Source organism: Homarus americanus, unplaced genomic scaffold (genome assembly GCF_018991925.1).
Source record: "Homarus americanus isolate GMGI-L3 unplaced genomic scaffold, GMGI_Hamer_2.0 scaffold21815, whole genome shotgun sequence".
Taxonomy (NCBI): domain Eukaryota; kingdom Metazoa; phylum Arthropoda; class Malacostraca; order Decapoda; family Nephropidae; genus Homarus; species Homarus americanus.
The window spans coordinates 9,310-29,496 of NW_024740241.1; the positions used below are offsets into that span (position 1 = coordinate 9,310).

At 47.7% G+C, this 20,187-nt stretch overlaps 1 protein-coding gene across 1 annotated transcript; it reads left to right on the plus strand.

The window, feature by feature from the left end:
- The first annotated feature begins 3,476 nt into the window (after window positions 1–3,476).
- LOC121875400 lies at window positions 3,477–19,329 on the plus strand. Its single transcript, XM_042379951.1, has 2 exons — window positions 3,477–3,522; window positions 18,718–19,329. The coding sequence occupies exons 1-2, from the start codon at window positions 3,477–3,479 to the stop codon at window positions 19,314–19,316; spliced, it is 645 nt and encodes a 214-aa protein (XP_042235885.1). The 3' UTR covers window positions 19,317–19,329.
- Window positions 19,330–20,187: the final 858 nt, after the last annotated feature.

The window sequence follows — 20,187 nt, forward strand, 5'->3', positions numbered from 1 at the left end:
ATACTAAGTTGGGCGAAGCTTGCTCAGGGTTCCTGTAGGGCGAGGAGCTTTCTGAGGGAGCGTGTGTATGGAGCTGTTGAGAGATGTTGCTTGCTGATGGCGGTAAGTAGAAAGAGGTCGATGAAGGCCAGGTGAGGTCTTATATAACCGCGGTAGGCGTGGCTTGATGCTAGGCCCCCGCTTTGTTCGGCGTCGCTGGTTACCTGACCTTGACCACGAGGGATACGCCGGTAGATTCGCGGGGGGTCGGCCAGTCAGCGACACACGGCGTTTGTAGGGGAGGACTCCACTACAATACTCCCCCTCCCCTCCAGGCGTGACGGGGATGTTAGCCGGGTTACGTCCCACACGTGATACATACCGGGCAGGTGTACGTACCACTCGGCCGCTGAGGGTGACAACTCCGTCTAGTGGCATAGAACCTGTGGGGGAATCAGGGGGAGAAAGAGGGTTTTGGATTAGAGGAGGTTGTACAGGCGATTGTTGTTGTGCTTCTATAGCGGCTGGGGCAGCTTCCTCAGGGCCACTGGCTAGGTTGACTGGGTCAGGGGCGACGTCAGGAGGAGGGTTCATGACAGGAGCAGGTTCTATAACAGGAGCAGGGTCTATGATAGGAGCAGGTTCTACCACGGCAGCAGGGTCCAGGATAGGAGCAGGTTCTATGACAGGAGCAGGTTCTATGATGGCAGCAGGGTCCAGGACAGGAGCAGGGGGCACCTGAGGGTGAAAAGAGGGTGCCCAAAAATGTCGTGGGCGGGGTGCTGCTGCCGGTGGCAACTGCGGGTAGACTGGTGCAGGCGTCGTTTGTTGGTGGTGCTGCTTGGTCAGGGGCTCAACGGGTAAGGTGGCCGGCTTGACTCTGTCTATGCTGACGGTCTCGTGTCTGCCATTCCGGATAATCGTCAGGAACTTCGCTGAACGGGTCACAACCTGGAAGGGTCCATCGTAGGGGCGTTGTAGTGGGTTGCGGTGAGCATCATGCCTGACGAAAACATGCTCGGCTGTGAGTAGTGCAGGACGGATGTGTTCAGGGCGACGAGGAGGCTGGCATGGAGCAGTAGCTCTGAATGCAGAAACTGCTTGTCGTAGCTTTTGGAGTAAGTCGTGACGGACGGCAGGAGTGGTTTGGTGCAGGTCAGGAGGGAGTGAGAAATCCCCGGGTAGGCAAAGGGGCTCGCCTAGGGTGATATCTGCTGGGCTACAGTCCATATCCTCCTTGTGTGACACACGGATGCCGAGGAGCACCAAGGGTAGCGCATCCGTCCAGCTGTAAGGGTCGTGCTGTGCTTTGAGTGCGTCCTTCAGCTGCTGGTGAAACCGCTCTACCATGCCGTTGGATTGAGGGTGGTATGCGGTGGTGCGTTGCCTAGTCGTGCCGAGGAACTGTAGGAGGCTGTGCCAGAGTTGCGATTCACACTGGGCTCCTCGGTCAGTGATTTCTAGTGGGGGGCCGAAGCGGGAAACCCAGCCGGACATGAAGGCGCTGATGGTAGACTGCTGTAGCATTGGGCATGGGGATGGCTTCTGTCCACCTGGTGAAATGGTCGATGCAGGTGAAGATGTAGGTGCTACCACAGGATGATGGAAGAGGTCCCACTATGTCGAGGTGCACTACTTGGAAACGTCCTTTGGGTATAGGGAAGGTTTCTAAAGGGACCCGTGTGTGACGAGGTATTTTGGAGGACTGGCAGGCCAGGCACTGGGCAGCCCATTTCTTAGTATCGGTCTTGATGCCAGGCCAGACGACACGTTGCGTGAGGAGGCGCTGGGAGGCCCGCACACCCGGGTGGCTGAGACCATGGATGCGGTCGAAAACAGCGCGGCGGTGGACGTGAGGCACGAACGGTCTAGGCTGTCCACAGGATACGTCGCACCACAATTTTATCTTTGTGCCAGGAACAGGGAGTTCTTGGAGTGTGAGGCCTGAGGGGGATGTCTTGTATGCTGCCAGGTCTTCGTCTTTCTCTTGAGCCGCGGCTAGCTGCCCATAATCAATGGGTGGAGATGAGGGAAGAATGTTGGATATACAACGAGAGAGGGCGTCGGCGATCTCGTTGTGGCTGCCTTTAATGTGTTGGACGTCGCTGGAGAACTCCGAGATATACGCCAAGTGGCGCAGGACGCGAGGTGTATGTGACTGGGAGGCTGAAGTAAAGGCGTGGACGAGGGGCTTGTGATCAGTGAAGATGGTGAACTGACGGGCCTCGAGGAAGTGCTGGAAATGCTTGACAGCCAGGTATACGGCCAGGAGTTCTCGATCGAAGGCGCTGTATTCGAGGTGAGGTGGTTGAAGCCGTTGTGAGAAGAATGCAACGGGCATGAAGACTCCGTTGATCTCTTGCTGTAAGACGGCGCCCACTGCAGTAGAAGAAGCGTCTGTTGTGAGAGTGGTCCGGGCGTTAGGTGCAGGGTGGGCTAGGAGGGTAAAGCATGTGATGTGCTGTCTGATAGCAGTGAATGCTGTAACAGCCTCTTGAGTCCACACGAGAGGCTTGTGAGACTTCTTTGGGAGTCCTTTGAGAAGGTCATAGAGGGGAACTAGGACGGTGGCAGCGTTGGCAATGAAGCGGTGGTAGTAGTTGACTAAACCCAGGAATTCTCGGAGTTTCTTCGCCGTTTCAGGTTTGGGGAACTCCCTGATGGCGGTTATCTTCTGTGGTAGGGGTTGGATGCCACTAGACGAGACTCTGTGACCGAGGAAATCAATGGATGGGGCTCCGAAGACGCACTTAGCAGGGTGAACATTCATGTTGTTGTTCTGCAGGCGTTGGAGGAGGAGTTGTAGGTGATGATGATGCTCGGCAGGCGTCGAAGATGCGACGAGGATGTCGTCTATGTAGACGGTGATAAAATCGAGGTCGCGAAGCATATGGTCCATGTACTTCTGGAAAGTCTGTGCTGCATTGTGTAGGCCAAAACTCATGAAAGTATACTCGAAGAGTCCGAATGGAGTGGTAATGGCTGTCTTCTGGGTATCTGCAGGTGCTACAGGGATCTGGTGGAAGGCACGCTCCAAGTCGATCTTCGAGAAAATTGTCTTGCCATGAAGTTTGTGGTGGAAGTCCTGGACATGCGGAATAGGGTACCTGTCGGGTTTGGTGACGAGGTTCAGGGCTCTGTAGTCGCCACACACCCTCCAGTCGCCAGATGATGGCTTAAGGACGATGTGAAGAGGCGATGCCCAGGGACTCTTTGAAGGACGAATGATGCCGTCTTGCAGTAGTCTGTTGAATTACGCCTTGGCTGCATTCAGGAGCTCAGGGCGCAGGCGGCGGGGGCGTGAGAAGACTGGAGGTCCTTTGGTCTCGATGTGGTGGAAAATTCCCGACGTAGGTGGTGGGGGTGGAGAGACTAAAGGGTGAGAAAAGTTCCTTGAACTCTTCAAGCAGGGGGGAGAACTCATTGGACGGTGAAAGACAGGTGATAGTGTCGGTGTCTTTGGCACGTGAACCCTGGATCTTGTGTGCTGTAGGCTCATGGATGAGGTGAAGGTGGCTTGGGTCGACTCCGAGGTTGTGAAAGGTGAGGAATTCGAAACCAAGGATGGGTTGAGACACGTCTGCGACTACGAATGACCAGTGTAGAGTCTTGGGGAAACCGAGGTCTAAGGTGAGGGTGCGTGCGCCATAGGAGGCGATGGGAGTACCGTTGGCGGCGAACAGGTCATAAGAGGGTTGCCTTGACGTGTCTTGTCGTGAGGGATGATACTGACCGATGAACCTGTGTCGACGAGGAATTTCGTGCCAGAGGTGCGATCGGTGACGTGCAGTGGTGAGACGCCTGAAGGGACGGGGGCTGAGGCGTTTACCAACCTCCGTTGTTGCCGTTTCCCGAGTAGGTGCAGTGGGGCTCACAGCGTTGAGCATTGGGGCCAAAACGCCGGTGATACCAGCAGAGGGTATATTCGTTGTGCTGGGGGCTGGCGGCGGTTTCCGGGGCAGGAAGGGCGCGTCGGGGATTGGAGGGCGCGGTGCGTGGGTTAGGAACAGGTCTAGAGGCAGGCATGGAGGAGCAGAATTTTTCACTGGTGTTCATACTGCGGCTCAAGGTTTGCAGCAGGTCCCTGACGTCTTGTGAGGTACTGCTCGGCTGAGGGGTGTTGACCCGGCTTACAAGTTAGGAGGTAAGTACTGGTGTGGGCGTGGGGTTGTCCGCGGCCGCCAGGCACGCAGCCGCGCACTCGTTAAATATTCTGTCTGCCGCGGTTGCGTAGAGTTCAGGTGTCGTCGAGTAATCTACTGTGGACAGGATGGTACGTACTTGTGTGGGGAGCTTTTGTGCGTGAAGCTGGCGCAGGATAGAGTCGGGAAGTCTGTCTGTGTGCCGGGAGTTCAGCCTACACATCTCCTCCCAGAGAAGTCCCGGAGTTGAGTTTCCAAGGGAGACAGAAGATAGGTTCTGCAGGAGGCTGGGGCGGGTCCGTCGGTAATGCGTTTTTAAGGCGTCCCGCAGGGTGGCGAATTTGTTGTTCTCTGGAGGATTGGAAATAGTCCGTGATACATGCGTGGCAACTTCTGTGGGCAAGCAAGAGAGCAAGGCGCCGTACTTTTGCTCGTCAGTAGCTTGTGAGCCGATAAGGATTACTTCCACATGACCTAACCAGTCCTCGACGTTGCGGTTGAAAGTCGGTAGAGAGATCCGTCCGTCCATTCTTGCGGAAGTGTATCACATGGTCGTGAGATGGTGTCGTAGTGGGGTAGCACGTGGTGTGGGTGGTGTCGTCGTGGAGGAGTGGGGTAGCACGTGGTGCAGGTAAGGCGGTTGGCCTAGGCTGGCAGCAGGCAGGACGATCTTCTTAGCTCCAGGAGTCAGGCAGCAGAAAGCAGTGCAGTGTTCACGGTTCCAGGGGTCACCATTTGTAGCATACTGTCGTGGCAGGTTGTCAGGGTCTCTTATTTGGCCTCACAACGTACGTACAAAAAATATATCCAACACTCAGGATTGAGGTAGAAATAGAAAATCACAATGTGTTTCTCGTATATATATTGTTGCACAGCACAGTGTTAAAGAGATACTAAGTCGGGCGAAGCTTGCTCAGGGTTCCTGTAGGGCGAGGAGCTTTCTGAGGGAACGTGTGTATGGAGCTGTTGAGAGATATTGCTTGCTCGTGGCGGTAAGTAGAAAGAGATCGATGAAGGCCAGGTGAGGTCTTATATAACCGCGGTAGGCGTGGCTTGATGCTAGGCCCCCGCTTTGTTCGGCGTCGCTGGTTACCTGACCTTGACCACGAGGGATACGCCGGTAGATTCGCGGGGGGTCAGCCAGTCAGTGACACACGGCGTTTGTAGGGGAGGACTCCACTACAGAGGTAAGGGGAATAGAGGTAGGAGTGGGAAAATAAATATTATTAGAAAATTTGTCTCCTCTTAGAGAAAATCTTAACTGCTCAGAAAAAAACACTGGCGTATAAATCTTGGAACACGTGTGATATTTTTAGTGTTTAGGTAATAAAGTCTTAAGAGAAAATATTTTGTGCGTGTCTTCTGTGCATACTTGTACAAATGTTCCATTATGATTGACTTGCACATTGTATACATCTGCACAGTTTTCTGATGTATTGCTTTTTACACATAAAATTATTCATGGAAAGTGTGGATCAACAGTAATATTCATCTATCACAAGTTAATGTACAGTATAGTCACGGGAAAAAGTTGTGTTAGTCCTCTGTCCTATCCATGAAGCACGAGACTAATGAACCTGTGACTCCAGGATATCACACGGCCTAGTGCGCCATCCCTAGGCCTAAGATTGTCATGTCTCGGATTCACAGGTTAAGGAGTCTCAGGTAGGAGGACTGACAGGACTTTTTGCCATAATTGTACAGTCAATTACTTTTACTCCTGGGTGGTTGTTATGCATCTTAAGCTGAGCACAAACTCTCCTGCCGGCTTAATAGGGTTGGTTAAGCGTGAGTGTGGCTTCATTACCCTTATAATTGTTTTCTGAATTATTCGAATCATATTTCCAAACATATAATGACTTCAACTGCAAATGGAACAAATTCTACTTTCAAAAGTCAGCAAAAGTCGATATGCTATAACACTAATCTAGCCTAACGCTACCTGGAGGGGTTGGTTAGGTTAGGTTAGGTTAGCCTTAGCGTTAGGTTAGAGTATTTTCATAGGTCAGGCTAGGCTGTTTTGTTAGGTTAGGTTAAGTTAACATCATGGTGTTTAGAACACTAAGTTAAATATCCCTTTGGTGGTGGTTAATGTTCAGGTAATGCCAGCATTATATTACTGTACAGGTGTTGGCTTACCTGCTGGTGACGAGGTACACTGTGTGGGCTAATGAGCTGGGCTACCACACCTTTGGCCATCCAGTAACAGAGGTATGTCCAGGTGTATGTCTAGGCATATGTCCAGGTGTATGTCTAGGTGTATGTCTAGGTGTATGTCTAGGTGTATGTGGAGGTATATACCCAGGTGTATGTCTAGGTGTATGTCTAGGTGTATATCCAGGTGTATGTCCAGGTGTATGTCTAGGTGTGTGTCCAGGTGTATGTCTAGGTGTATATCCAGGTGTATGTATAGGTGTATGTCCACGTGTATGTCTAGGTGTATGTGCAGGTGTATATCCAGGTGTATGTCTAGGTGTATGTCTAGGTGTATATCCAGGTGTATGTCCAGGTGTATGTCTAGGTGTGTGTCCAGGTGTATGTCTAGGTGTATATCCAGGTGTATGTATAGGTGTATGTCCACGTGTATGTCTAGGTGTATGTGCAGGTGTATATCCAGGTGTATGTCTAGGTGTATGTCTAGGTGTATATCCAGGTGTATGTCCAGGTGTATGTCTAGGTGTGTGTCCAGGTGTATGTGGAGGTGCATATCCAGGTGTATGTATAGTGTATATCAGGTGTATGTCTGGGGTGTGTGTCTAGGTGTATGTCCAGGTGCACTTCCAGGTGTATATCTGGGTATATGTCCCAGGCATATGTCAGGTGTGTCAGGCGTATGTCAGGTGTATGTCAGGTGTATATCCCAGTGTATGTCCAGGTGTATGTCCAGGTGTGTCTGGGTGTATGTGGGTATATATCCAGGTGTATGTCGGGTGTATGTGCAGGTGTATGTCAGGTGTGTCAGTGTATGAGCAGGTGTATGTCCAGGTGTATATCTAGGTGTATGTGAGTATATATCAGGTGTATGTCAGGTGTGGGTACAGTGTATGTCAGTGTATGTCTAGGTGTATGGGTATATCAGGTGTATGTCAGGTGTATGTCTGGGTGTATGTGGGTGCCAGGTGTATGTGGGTGTATGTCCCAGGTGTATGTGGGTATATGTCAGGTGTATGTCAGGTGTGTATCTAGGTGTATGTGGGTATATGTCCAGGTGTGTCAGGTGTATGTATCTCTAGAGTGTATGTGGAGTATATCATGGTGTATATCTGGTGTATGTAGGTATATATCCAGGTGTATGTCAGGTGTATAGAGTGTGTGGTACCATATCCAGGTGTATGTCCAGGTGTATGTCTGAGTGTATGTGGGGGTGTATGTCTAGGTGTATGTGGAGGTATATATCCAGGTGTATGTCCAGGTGTATGTCTAGGTGTATGTGGAGGTATATGTCCAGGTGTATGTCTAGGTGTATGTCTAGGTGTATGTGGAGGTATATGTCCAGGTGTATGTCCAGGTGTATGTCTAGGTGTATGTGGAGGTATATGTCCAGGTGTATGTCTAGGTGTATGTCCAGTTATATGTCCAGGCGTATGTCCAGGTGTATGTGGAGGTACTTGTATATATCCAGGTGTATGTCTCAGTAATATGACCTGACAACATCTCTTGTTATAGTTCCTGACATTAATATATATATATATATATATATATATATATATATATATATATATATATATATATATATATATATATATATATATATATATATATATATATATATATATATATATATATATATATATATATATATATATATATATATATATATATAGGTCATAAATTAAGACCATGGTGGGAGCCTCTGGGATCAATGCTGTATTAATGTGCCGAGCTGCGGTGTTTGTTCTTCTCCTGCCAGGTGGTTTATGCTGTTTGGGGAGAGAGATCCAATAAGGCCCCAACGGCGGTATAGGTAGAAGAGGTGACCACCATGGGAACCCAACGACTACACCGGTGGATGAAGGCAATGCATGATGGACAGGCTACTAAGGCGAAACCCAACTAACTGAGCTATCGGCAGTCCATTGGAACTCAGCTCCTCCCCAGTCGTTGCAACACTTGCACCACCGGATCAGGAAAAGGGAGAGCCAAGATGTGTGGTTGCAGCCTGTACTCCGGCCTCACCATATAAGTCAACTCACGTACAGCCATCATCCAGTTCATCATACCTCTCATCATCATCAAACCCCTAGACCCCCAAGAGTCCTATGGTGATGGACGAGTGGCGACGGGGACAGGCAGAGAAGACTGCCGGGAGTCTCTAGTCACAACTCAGCACATGGGCGGCATGGATAAGATGGTCGTTTATGCACTGGGATCTTAGGCAGCAGTGCAATCTGGTCCTGTCTGTAAGACTGAGCAGCCTTTTACTGGAGCCACTCTGCTCACCCCACATGGGGAGGGGGCGAGAAAAGGTGCCCTAAACTTAGCCTGCCTAAAAACCCAACCTGACTGGGCAACCGCACCCAGTAAGGTCATCCTTGTAAAGTCGAAAACACAATCAAAATCACAGATCCAAACAAAAACAAACCATACAACCTCTTATAGACGCTATATGGAATGTCAAGACCCTTCTGGATACTGGCACAAAAGAGCGTCCTGAAAGAAGAACCACCCTTGTGGCAAAAGAGCTGGCTAGGTATAACATCGACATAGCAGCCATTCGTGAGTCCCGAGTCCCAGACGAGGGCCATCTCACAGAACGGGGGTCTGGGTACACCTTCTTCTGGAACGGTAAGCCTGCTGCTGAGAGAAACCACATTTATGGAGTTGGCTTTGACATCCACCAACGTATCAAACACAGGCTAACTGAAATGCCTTTTCAGATCAACGAGCGCCTCATGACGCTTCGAGTCCCACTTAATCACTCACGTCATGCCCTTTTCATCAGCACATACGCCCCAACACTGGATGCAGAGGATGACATCAAGAAGGCCTTTTATGCAGACCTCGCAGAGTGCTAACCTCTATCCCCAGAGAAAACAAGGTTGTGCTCCTTGATGACTTCAATGCCAGAGTTGGTAGAGATGCTAAAATTTGGCAGGAAACGAGAGGGAGAAATGAACTAAACAATTTTTTTTTTTTTTTTTACGGGGATTAGCCCACCCGGGCATAGGTCACTGACCCACATCAGGGCCTGGGGGGCAATAATAATAATAATAATAATAATAATAATAATAATAATAATAATAATAATAATAATAATAATAATAATAATAATAATAATAATAATAATAATAGTAGTAGTGGTAGTAGTAGTAGTAGTAGTAGTAGTAGTAGTAGTAGGCTACAGTCACTGAATGCGGCATGGATCTGCGGCTCAACTAATTTAACACAGATAGGATAGTTTCTTATGTATTAGGATATTTAATATGAAGGTAAATAAATGGTGGCGAAGGTGTGGCTATTGGGGGAGGCATGTTGCAGCAACTATTGCTGCTGGTTCCAGAAAATTTGACAAAAAAAGTAGCTATAGCGCAGGAGGTGGGCGCCTCGAACTGGTTAACTACGTTACCGATAAGGGCAAATGGTTTCAGCCTTAACAAACAAGAATTTACAGATGCCATTGCTCTAAGGTACGGTTGGCCAGTAGATGGTTTGCCCTCCCCAATGCGTGTGTGGCTATTCTATGATGGCGATCACGCCATGGTTTGCAGGGGGCTTCATATGCATGAGGCATGACAGGGTGGGGATCTCACAGCAAATATGTTGAAGGAAATCTGCGGGGACGTCATGGTAGAACCGACCCTCCTTCCACTGGATGGCGAGATCTTCCAACACAGGACTTCAAACACATCTAACGAAGCCCGTGTGGACGTCAGTGCTCGAGGATTCTGGACGAGGGGACAGCGAGCTTTCTTCGACATCAGGATTTTTGATCCCATGGCCGTTTGTCACCGTAACCTAGCTCTCGATGCTGCGCATAGGAGGAACGAGAACGACAAGAGAAGGGCATATGGGGAGAGAATTCAAAATGTTGATCAAGGTAGCTTCACTCCTCTAGTGTTCACAACCTCTGGTGGGATGGGCCCAAGTGCAAGATGTTTCTACGCCAGACTCGCGGAGCTGATCTCCGAACAGAAGCAGCAGCCCAGAAGTTATGTCACAGCCTGGATGAGATGTCGACTGTCCTTCTCTCTCCTTCGGTAGGCTTTGCTCTGCCTCAGGGGAACGAGAGCTTCTGCCCCTACTCCGACAACTGCTGCAGATATCGACTATGAGGCTACAGTCACTGAATGCCGCATAGATCTGCGGCTCAATTAATTTAACACAGATAGGATAGTTTCTTATGTATTAGGATATTTAATATTAAGGTAAATAAATGGTGGCGAAGGTGTGGCTATTGGGGGAGGCTGGAGGCCAATTAATAAAAAAACAAAAACAAAAAAAGTAGTAGTAGTAGTAGTAGTAGTAGTAGTAGTAGGGGGTCCGGGCGGCGTGGGTGTGTTGGGGTGCCTTCCCTGATTTAAAGTGTTATTGGTGGGGATATACTCAGTTTGTGGGAGCGAGAATTTCACAGTGTGTCGATGAACGTTTGATGTCACCTTGAGCATCATCGCCGACGGCTCTTCTCATTCCTTACGACATTAAACGCAAATATTGCTCGTGTTCACCGGCGATCTTCAAGTAAGCCTGTGAGTGTTTGAATGGTGGGTGGCTGGAGTTGCCAAGTGTCAGTGCCAGTGTGTCGATAGGCCTACCCTAGCAAGGGTGGCATCGCGACTCTCGCCCCTATGGGGCCAAGTGCCTCAAGTAATGGTCACTCCATGTAGTGTCGGCTGACCCAGTGAGTATATATAACTAATGTTACATCAGCGAGACCATAGAAATGGTGGCTATCTCTACCAAAGTGACATAATCAAGTGTTAGGTGTGACAATTCTTGCTCCCAGTGGATTATTCTCATGTGTGGATTATCGCCCACATGGGGGGTGCCCGACACAACCACACGCGCGCGCATGCCCTTACTACCCGGACACCGAAGGCCAGGCTGTCACCCCTGTGCCTCATACGCATAAGATCTAGTTCCTTCGTCCGTATGGGCCCAATAGCAGAGGTCGGAGGCGGAAATATCTGTCGCCCAAGGTGCTGGTCACTATGCCTGGCAACAGTCCTTGCTGCGTCTGTGCTAGCCCGAACCAAAACTGCACAAATTGGCTTTGTGCGAGAAACAATCGATCATGTGTGGATTGCAGGAAGCTAGACCAGTGTCGGAACCCACGTGGCAGGGAGCCGACACAGGCGGCCACAGTGGATATCGCCGGGACCCAACCACCCGATGATATCCGAAATGATAGCAGTGAGTCTACTCAACCCGAAAATGTAGTACTAATAAATGCTACTCCCTCAGTAGCAGGTGTCCACGAGGAGAATGAGAGACTGCCGCCTCAGTGGAAAGGCATGTCGATGGAAAATGCAGGCGTATGGGTCAAAGAAACCTACTCAGAAATTGTTAAGTGGTCGCCCGCTAACTTATTTGAACCACCCAAGTGTGCGGCCACCAAAGAAATGATTCGGGAGATGACTTTCTTCATGACTGATTACACTCAGGACCGCTTCCTCGCCCCCCTAGCTCTTCAAATACTGGCAATAATACCACATCTATTTTGTCAGAGGACACACACAAAGGCTAAGCACAAAGAAAATGTGGCAGCAATGAAGAGAAGATCGACAATGTGGCGGACTGGGGCCCTAGATGATCTCCTATGTGAAGCAAGAACACTGCAGGAGAGACTAAAATCTACGGGTGACGGAAAGCAAAACACCGATGACGTGGCGAGAAAATTTGGAAACAAAATGCGTGTGGGAAAAGTGTCTCTCGCGGTAAGATCTCTCACTCAGGAATCTTCCGGTGGGGTGATGCCAATAAACAGAGCGACTTTACAACTACTGAGAGAGAAACATCCCCCTGCAAGTGAAGATGAAGGCATCAGGCTCCAGGGTGCCTATATCCCACCAAATGTTGTCCTGTTCGAGAAAATAACAGGAGAGATGGTGTGGAAAAAGGCACTGAAGACTCGAGGAGGAGCCGGCCCTTCAGGTCTGGATGCAAACGGTTGGAGAGTCATCCTCAGCACTAACAAGTTTGGCCCTGTAGCAAGCGAACTCTGCACTGCCATTGCCACCCTTGCAAGAAAGCTTGCATCCTCTTGCTGCCATCACCTCCAGGCTCTGACGGCCTGCCGCCTTATTCCTCTGGAAAAGAATCCAGGATGTAGACCTATAGGGGTGGGGGAAGTGCTGAGGCGGATCATCGGAAAGTGTATAATGGAGGTGGTAAAGGATGATGTCAGGGCAGCAGCAGGGAACCTACAAGTGTGTGCTGGCCACCAGGCTGGTGGGGAGGCGGCCATTCACGCCATGAGATTGATATTTGAGCAGCGTGATTGTGAGGCCGTTCTCCTGGTGGATGCTTCAAACGCATTCAGCATACTTAACCGCAAGGCGGCACTGCACAACATCAAGATCAAGTGTCCAAGCTTTACGATGTATGTTGAAAATTCGTATAGGAATCCTTCAGACCTCTACATAGTAAATAACAAGGCTCTACGAGGTGATACCATCCTACAGTCGACCGAGGGAACAACACAGGGGGACCCCGTTGCAATGGCAATGTATGCAATAGGCCTATCAGTGCTCCAACAAGAAATAAAGTATGAAACAACTGGGGTCAAACAAGTGGCATATGCTGATGACCTCACAGGAGCAGGAAAAGTGGAGGACATCAAAAAGTGGTGGGACCTGGTAACATCGCGAGGTCCACAAATAGGGTACCACCCTAACGCCAGCAAATCCTTCCTCATCGTGAAGCCAGATCATTATGATCGGGCTGTGGAGGTTTTCGGCGAAAGTGAGGTCAAAATAACTAAGGACGGCCAAAGACATCTAGGCGCAGTAATTGGCACTACAGACTTCAAGACCCAGTACGTAGCGGGAAAGGTGAATGAGTGGGTTAGCGAAATCCATGCTCTATCGGAGATTGCTAACACAGAGCCACATGCGGCCTTTGCAGCATTCACACATGGAGTCAAACATCGTTGGAACTACCTGATGCGTACCATCCCTGAGATCCGACCCCTCCTCCACCCTTTGGAAGAAGCAATCAGTGTCAAGTTCATTCCCAAACTAGTGAAACACCACGACTTAACCCTAGAAGAAAGAACACTTCTTGCACTTCCACCAAGACTGGGAGGGATGGGACTCACTAATCCAGAGGAGATTGCTGACTCTGAACATCAAAATTCACTTAAGCTCACGGCAGCCCTCACTGACCACATAATAGCCCAGAATGCAACAGGGGAAGTGGACACCAGCGAAGTTAATAAGATCCGTAGGTCCATTACAACAGATCGGCAGCACTGCCAAAATGACATGTTGCAGCAACTATTGCTGCTGGTTCCAGAAAATTTGACAAAAAAAGTAGCTATAGCGCAGGAGGTGGGCGCCTCGAACTGGTTAACTACGTTACCGATAAGGGCAAATGGTTTCAGCCTTAACAAACAAGAATTTACAGATGCCATTGCTCTAAGGTACGGTTTGCCAGTAGATGGTTTGCCCTCCCAATGCGTGTGTGGCTATTCCTATGATGGTGATCACGCCATGGTTTGCAAGAAGGGGGGCTTCATATGCATGAGGCATGACGAGGTAAGGGATCTCACAGCAAATATGTTGAAGGAAATCTGCGGGGACGTCATGGTAGAACCGACCCTCCTTCCACTGGATGGCGAGATCTTCCAACACAGGACTTCAAACACATCTAACGAAGCCCGTGTGGACGTCAGTGCTCGAGGATTCTGGACGAGGGGACAGCGAGCTTTCTTCGACATCAGGATTTTTGATCCCATGGCCGTTTGTGCGTAACCTGGCTCTCGATATAACGCCAGGAGGAACAGAACGACAAGAAGGGCATATGGGGAGAAGAATTCAGAATGTTGATCAAGGCAGCACTCCGCTAGTGTTCACAACCTCTGGTGGGATGGTCCCAAGCGCAAGATGTTTCTACGCCAGACTCGCGGAGCTGATCTCCGAACAGAAGCAGCAGCCCAGAAGTTATGTCACAGCCTGGATGAGATGTCGACTGTCCTTCTCTCTCCTTCGGTCGGCTTTGCTCTGCCTCAGGGGAACGAGAGCTTCTGCCCCTACTCCGTCAACTGCTGCAGATATCGACTATGAGGCTACAGTCACCGAATGCCGCATCGATCTGCGGCTCAACTAATTTAACACAGATAGTATAGTTGCTTATGTATTAGGATATTTAATATTAAGGTAAATAAATGGTGGCGAAGGTGTGGCTATTGGGGAGGCTGGAGGCTATAAAAAAAAAGTAATAATAATAATAATAATAATAATAATAATAATAATAATAATTGTGTGTGTGTGTGTGTGTGTGTGTGTGTGTGTGTGTGTGTGGGCGTGTGTGTGTGTGGGCTGTGGTGATGGTGGTGTGTGTGTGTGTAGTAATAATGTGTGTGTGTGTGTGTGTTAATAATGTGTGTGTGTGTGTGTGTATGTGTGTGTGTGTGTGTGTGTGTATGTGTGTGTGTGTGTGTGTGTGTGTGTGTGTGTGTGTGTGTGTGTGTGTGTGTGTGTGTGTGTGTGTGTGTGTGTGTGTGTGTGTGTGTGTGGTGTGTGTGTGTAAATAATAATAATAATAATGTGTGTGTGTGTGTGTGTGTGTGTGTGTGTGTGTGTGTGTAAAGAAATACAAAAATAAAAAAAAGATCAGAAGTGAGAAACAATACTGTATATGTATGTTGTGTTGTTTATAGTAAGTGAAACAGTTGAGACCCTGCAATTGTGTGTAATTGAGGCAGAAAGTCAGATCAGCAGCCTGAGACTTGGTCACAATTTTCGTGATGCCATATGGCAGCAGGGTCTACCATAGACAACACATTATGCTTCCAATATCTTCCCAGGCGGTAGTACCTCCCTGTTTGGTAGCTGCCTAATACCTACTACCTAATAAAATCTACTCCTCCTCAGCAAGTGTGCTGCGCACAACCTTACTATCACCAATATACCTTGTTTAGGCTGGTCGACAAGTTCAAGTGTTCATGGCAACACCCACGATCCAGACACTGGCATCTCATTGACTACATCATTGTCAGAGAAAGAGATTGCCGAAATGTCCTCATCACCCGAGCCATACGTGGCTCAGACCACTGTGACACAGATTATCGACTGATCAGATAATAATAATAATAATAATAATAATAATAATAATAATAATAATAATAATAATAATAATAATAATAATAATAATAATAATAATAATAATAATAATAATAATAATAATAATAATAATAATAATAATAATAATAATAATAATAATAATAATAATAATAATAATAATAATAATAATAATAATAATAATAATAATAATAATAATAATAATAATAATAATAATAATAATAATAATAATAATAATAATAATAATAATAATAATAATAATAATAATAATAATAATAATAATAATAATAATTAATAATAATAATAATAATAATAATAATAATAATAATAATAATAATAATAATAATAATAATAATAATAATAATAATAATAAAGAAATACAAAAATAAAAAAAAGATCAGAAGTGAGAAACAATACTGTATATGTATGTTGTGTTGTTTATAGTAAGTGAAACAGTTGAGACCCTGCAATTGTGTGTAATTGAGGCAGAAAGTCAGATCAGCAGCCTGAGACTTGGTCACAATTTTCGTGATGCCATATGGCAGCAGGGTCTACCATAGACAACACATTATGCTTCCAATATCTTCCCAGGCGGTAGTACCTCCCTGTTTGGTAGCTGCCTAATACCTACTACCTAATAAAATCTACTCCTCCTCAGCAAGTGTGCTGCGCACAACCTTACTATCACCAATATACCTTGTTTAGGCTGGTCGAAGAGTTCAAGTGTTCATGGCAACACCCACGATCCAGACACTGGCATCTCATTGACTACATCATTGTCAGAGAAAGAGATTGCCGAAATGTCCTCATCACCCGAGCCATACGTGGCTCAGACCACTGTGACACAGATTATCGACTGATCAGAGCCAAGCTCTCACTTCACGTCGCCCCAAAACGGCAAAGGGCAACAAACCTCCAGAATAGATTTTAACACTAAGCATCTGGAGGATCCAGCGGTAGCACATGCTTTCAGAGAGCAGCTCGAATATGGGCTCATAAACGACCCAACAGCAAACAACGGAAATCCCAGTGCCGAATGGGATACTCTCAACTCTGTTATGACAAAATCCTGCACAAAGACCCTCGGTCAGATCGAAAGAATACACCAGGACTGGTTTGATGCCAACGACCCGGCAATCAATATACTCATCAATGATAAACTTGCTGCCTTAACTGACTGGCAGAACAACCCTCAGTCTAGGACCAAAGCTGATACCTTCCACAAGAAGAACGACTGGTTTAAAAATAAAGCATGCGAAACACAAAAGTTTGCAGATCAGCACAAGATGTGCCTAATTATTTAATTCCACAATACATTTTATGGGCCAATTACTCATGGTGCAGCTCCCCTCTGCTCATCCGGCGGTAACTTCATAATTAAAGAGATGAAGTCATGCTGGAAAGAACACTACCATTTACTGCGCAACCGAAACACTGTTGTGGGTGTCCTGACTAACCAGCAGGTCCCTCAGCATCCAGAGCTGACCCACCTCAGCTGTCCTCCATCCCTGGATGAGGTAGTTACTGCCATCAAACAGATGAAAATAACAAAGCCTCAGAGCCCGATGGAATCCCAGCAGAGATGTATAAAGCAGGAGGACCTCTACTTACCAGCCGTCTCCACTGTCTCCTGGAGAATACATGGGCAAAGGAGGAAATCCCTCAAGCTCTTACAGACGCCTCCATCGTCAATATTTATAAGAACAAGGGAGACCGATCACACTGTGGCAACTATCACTGGATCTCGCTGCTGTCCGTAGTTGGCAAGATTTTTGCCAGAGTCCTCCTAAACAGACTGTTTCCTGTGGCGGAAAACTTCCTCCCAGAATCTCAACGTGGCCTTAGACCATCACGTGGCACCACTGACATGATCTTTGGTTTCCGCCAGATACAGTAAAAGTACAGAGAACAGCAGTCACCTGTACATGGCTTTCATCGACCTAACCAAGTCCTTCGACTTGGTCAACAGGGAAGCCCTCTGGTGGACCCTCAGCTGTTTTAGCTGCCCCCCAGAATACATCACCATTGAGAGGCAACTCCACGATGGCATGAATGGCAGTGTCCTGCACAATGGCACCCAGTCCAAGTTCTTCTCCATCCAAACGGGGGTAAAACAAGGGTGTGTACCGGCACCAACTCTCTTTTCCATTTTCTTTGCTACCTTCCCTTCTCGTGCCAGTGCCAATTTAGCCTGCGGGGTGGACATCGACTAACAGGTGAAGGTGGGTCTTTTCAACATAGGATGACTCCAGGCAAGAACAAAGGTGTAGGCAGCTTCCATTACTGAACTTCAGTATGCAGACGACCTCACTCTTGTTGCTCACACTGAACACAATCTACAGGAGATCCTGAACACATGCGCAGCAGATGCGTATGCACACTTCGGCCTTGAGGTGAATGTACGTAGACTCAGATTCTCTTTCAACTTGCCCCTGGTTCACACTCACCTCCACCATCCACCCATCTTAACGGTACTACCCTGTCTAATATTACCTACTTTCGGTATCTTGGCTCCCACCTGTCCACCACCGCGGACATCGATGAAGAGATTCAGCATCGGATCAGATGTGCATCTCAAGCCTTGGGCAGACTTCGTACCCGAGTCTTCAGTTGTAGGGAGCTGAAATTATCTATAAAGTTACACATATATCGAGCAGTGGTCCTCCACACCCTGCTATATGGCAGCGAGACATGGGTTACACATAGGAGGCAACTCAAGGCACTTGAAAAACTTTCACCAACGTAGTCTACGTTTCGTCCTTCGAGTTCGCTGGGAACACAAGAGAACAAATGTCAGCATCCATTATCCATGAACAACTACGTTGGACTGGCCATGTTACCCGCATGGAGGACAGTAGACTGCCAAAGCAGCTACTTTAGTCACCTAGCGAATAGTAAACGTAACTGCGGCGGGCAACCGAAAAGGTATAAGGATAGTTAAGATAAACCTTAAAAAGTCCCAAATCGACCCCCTCACCTGGGAGACGATTACTCCACACTGTAACGCAAGGAGGAGCACCACATGAGAAGGTGTCAATACTTTCGAGTTAGCCTGTTTGCAAATTGATGCAGACAAGTGTCAATGCCAGAAAGAAAGCTGACACCGCCCCTCCCACATTCGATGTAGCCCCCCATATGTGCAACATCTGTGAAAAACTCTGCCGGTCCCATATTGGCCTCTTTAGTCACCTTAAAACTCACCAATGAAGGTGACATCCCTAATAACTCATATCATTGTATCATAACTGGATGATCGTCATACTCGATTCCGAGTGACAGCAAAGTAGTAAGTAGTAGTGTGTGTGTGTGTGTGTGTGTGATCAAAATATAGACTAATGATTTAACTTGCCCAACAGATACGACCTGCCAACTACAAGGTTTGGACCAAGAAGATGCCACGAATGAGAGAACCTTTGAGACCTCGTCATTACAAGACCTCATGAATCCTACCACAACTACCACCACAGTTCTCCCCACAATTACAACTACCACAGTTCCTCCCCCAATTACCACCACACCTACCATAACTACCACCGCAAACTCATGCCTGATGTGCAACAAGCCCCTCTACGGACAGCTCGCCAGCGCTCCAGTTTCCAACGCAGTCGACGCTTCGGGACAGTCGACATGTTACCTGGGCGAGTCTAGCACCGAGCACCCAAAACCCTGGTGGCTAATTGACCTGGGGGGAAAATACACCATCACATTAGTGGAGATGCTCACCTGGGAGGGAGGAGTATCTGACTTCAAGAATGTGGAGGTCCGTGTAGGCGTTTCCTTAATGACTGACGGAGACTTCACCACTTACCTCTTGTTTGGGTTTTATGCTGGTCCGAATCTCACTGGAGAACCTGTGACCTTTACCAGTGGTCCAGGGGTCACGGGTCGTTATCTCAGTGTTCAGGCGGAGAGTAGCTACCTGGACCTGTGTGATATAAGGATTGAGGTTCAGTAACTTGTGTCACTGGTTGGATGACAGCTGTCTTAACCCGTGTAACGGTAACAACAGCCGTCTTAACCCGTGTAACGGTAACAACAGCCGTCTTAACCCGTGTAACGGTAACAACAGCCGTCTTAACCCGTGTAACGGTAACAACAGCCGTCTTAACCCGTGTAACGGTAACAACAGCCATGTTAACCCGTGTAATGGTAACAACAGCCGTCTTAACCCGTGTAACGGTAACAACAGCTGTCTTAATCCGTGTAACGGTAACAACAGCCGTCTTAACCCGTGTAACGGTAACAACAGCCGTCTTGACCCGTGTAACGGTAACAACAGCCGTCTTAACCCGTGTAACGGTAACAACAGCCGTCTTAACCCGTGTAACGGTAACAACAGCCGTCTTAACCCGTGTAACGGTAACAACAGCCGTCCTAACCAGTGTAACGGTAACAACAGCCATGTTAACCCGTGTAATGGTAACAACAGCCGTCTTAATCCGTGTAACGGTAACAACAGCAGTCTTAACCTGTGTAACGGTAACAACAGCCATCTTCACCCGTGTAACGGAAACAACAGCCGTCTTAACCTGTGTAACGGTAACAACAGGTGCAAAAATATTAAAGAACATAACTTTTTTGATATTTACTTCACTGGAAACGAATGTAAACATAGATCAGATTACTGTACTGGCAGACTAGCCCATTAGCTGATTAGCTGATGCTCACAACAAAACGTGTTTGTCTTAAACATTTTGATAATCAAAGTTTTGTTCGTTAACCGAATTGAAGATCCTTATGGGAGGTAATTCGTTAACCAAGGGACCACTGTATATTGGAAAATGTTGATAATTTTGATAGCCGGGATATATAAAAATCGTTATAAA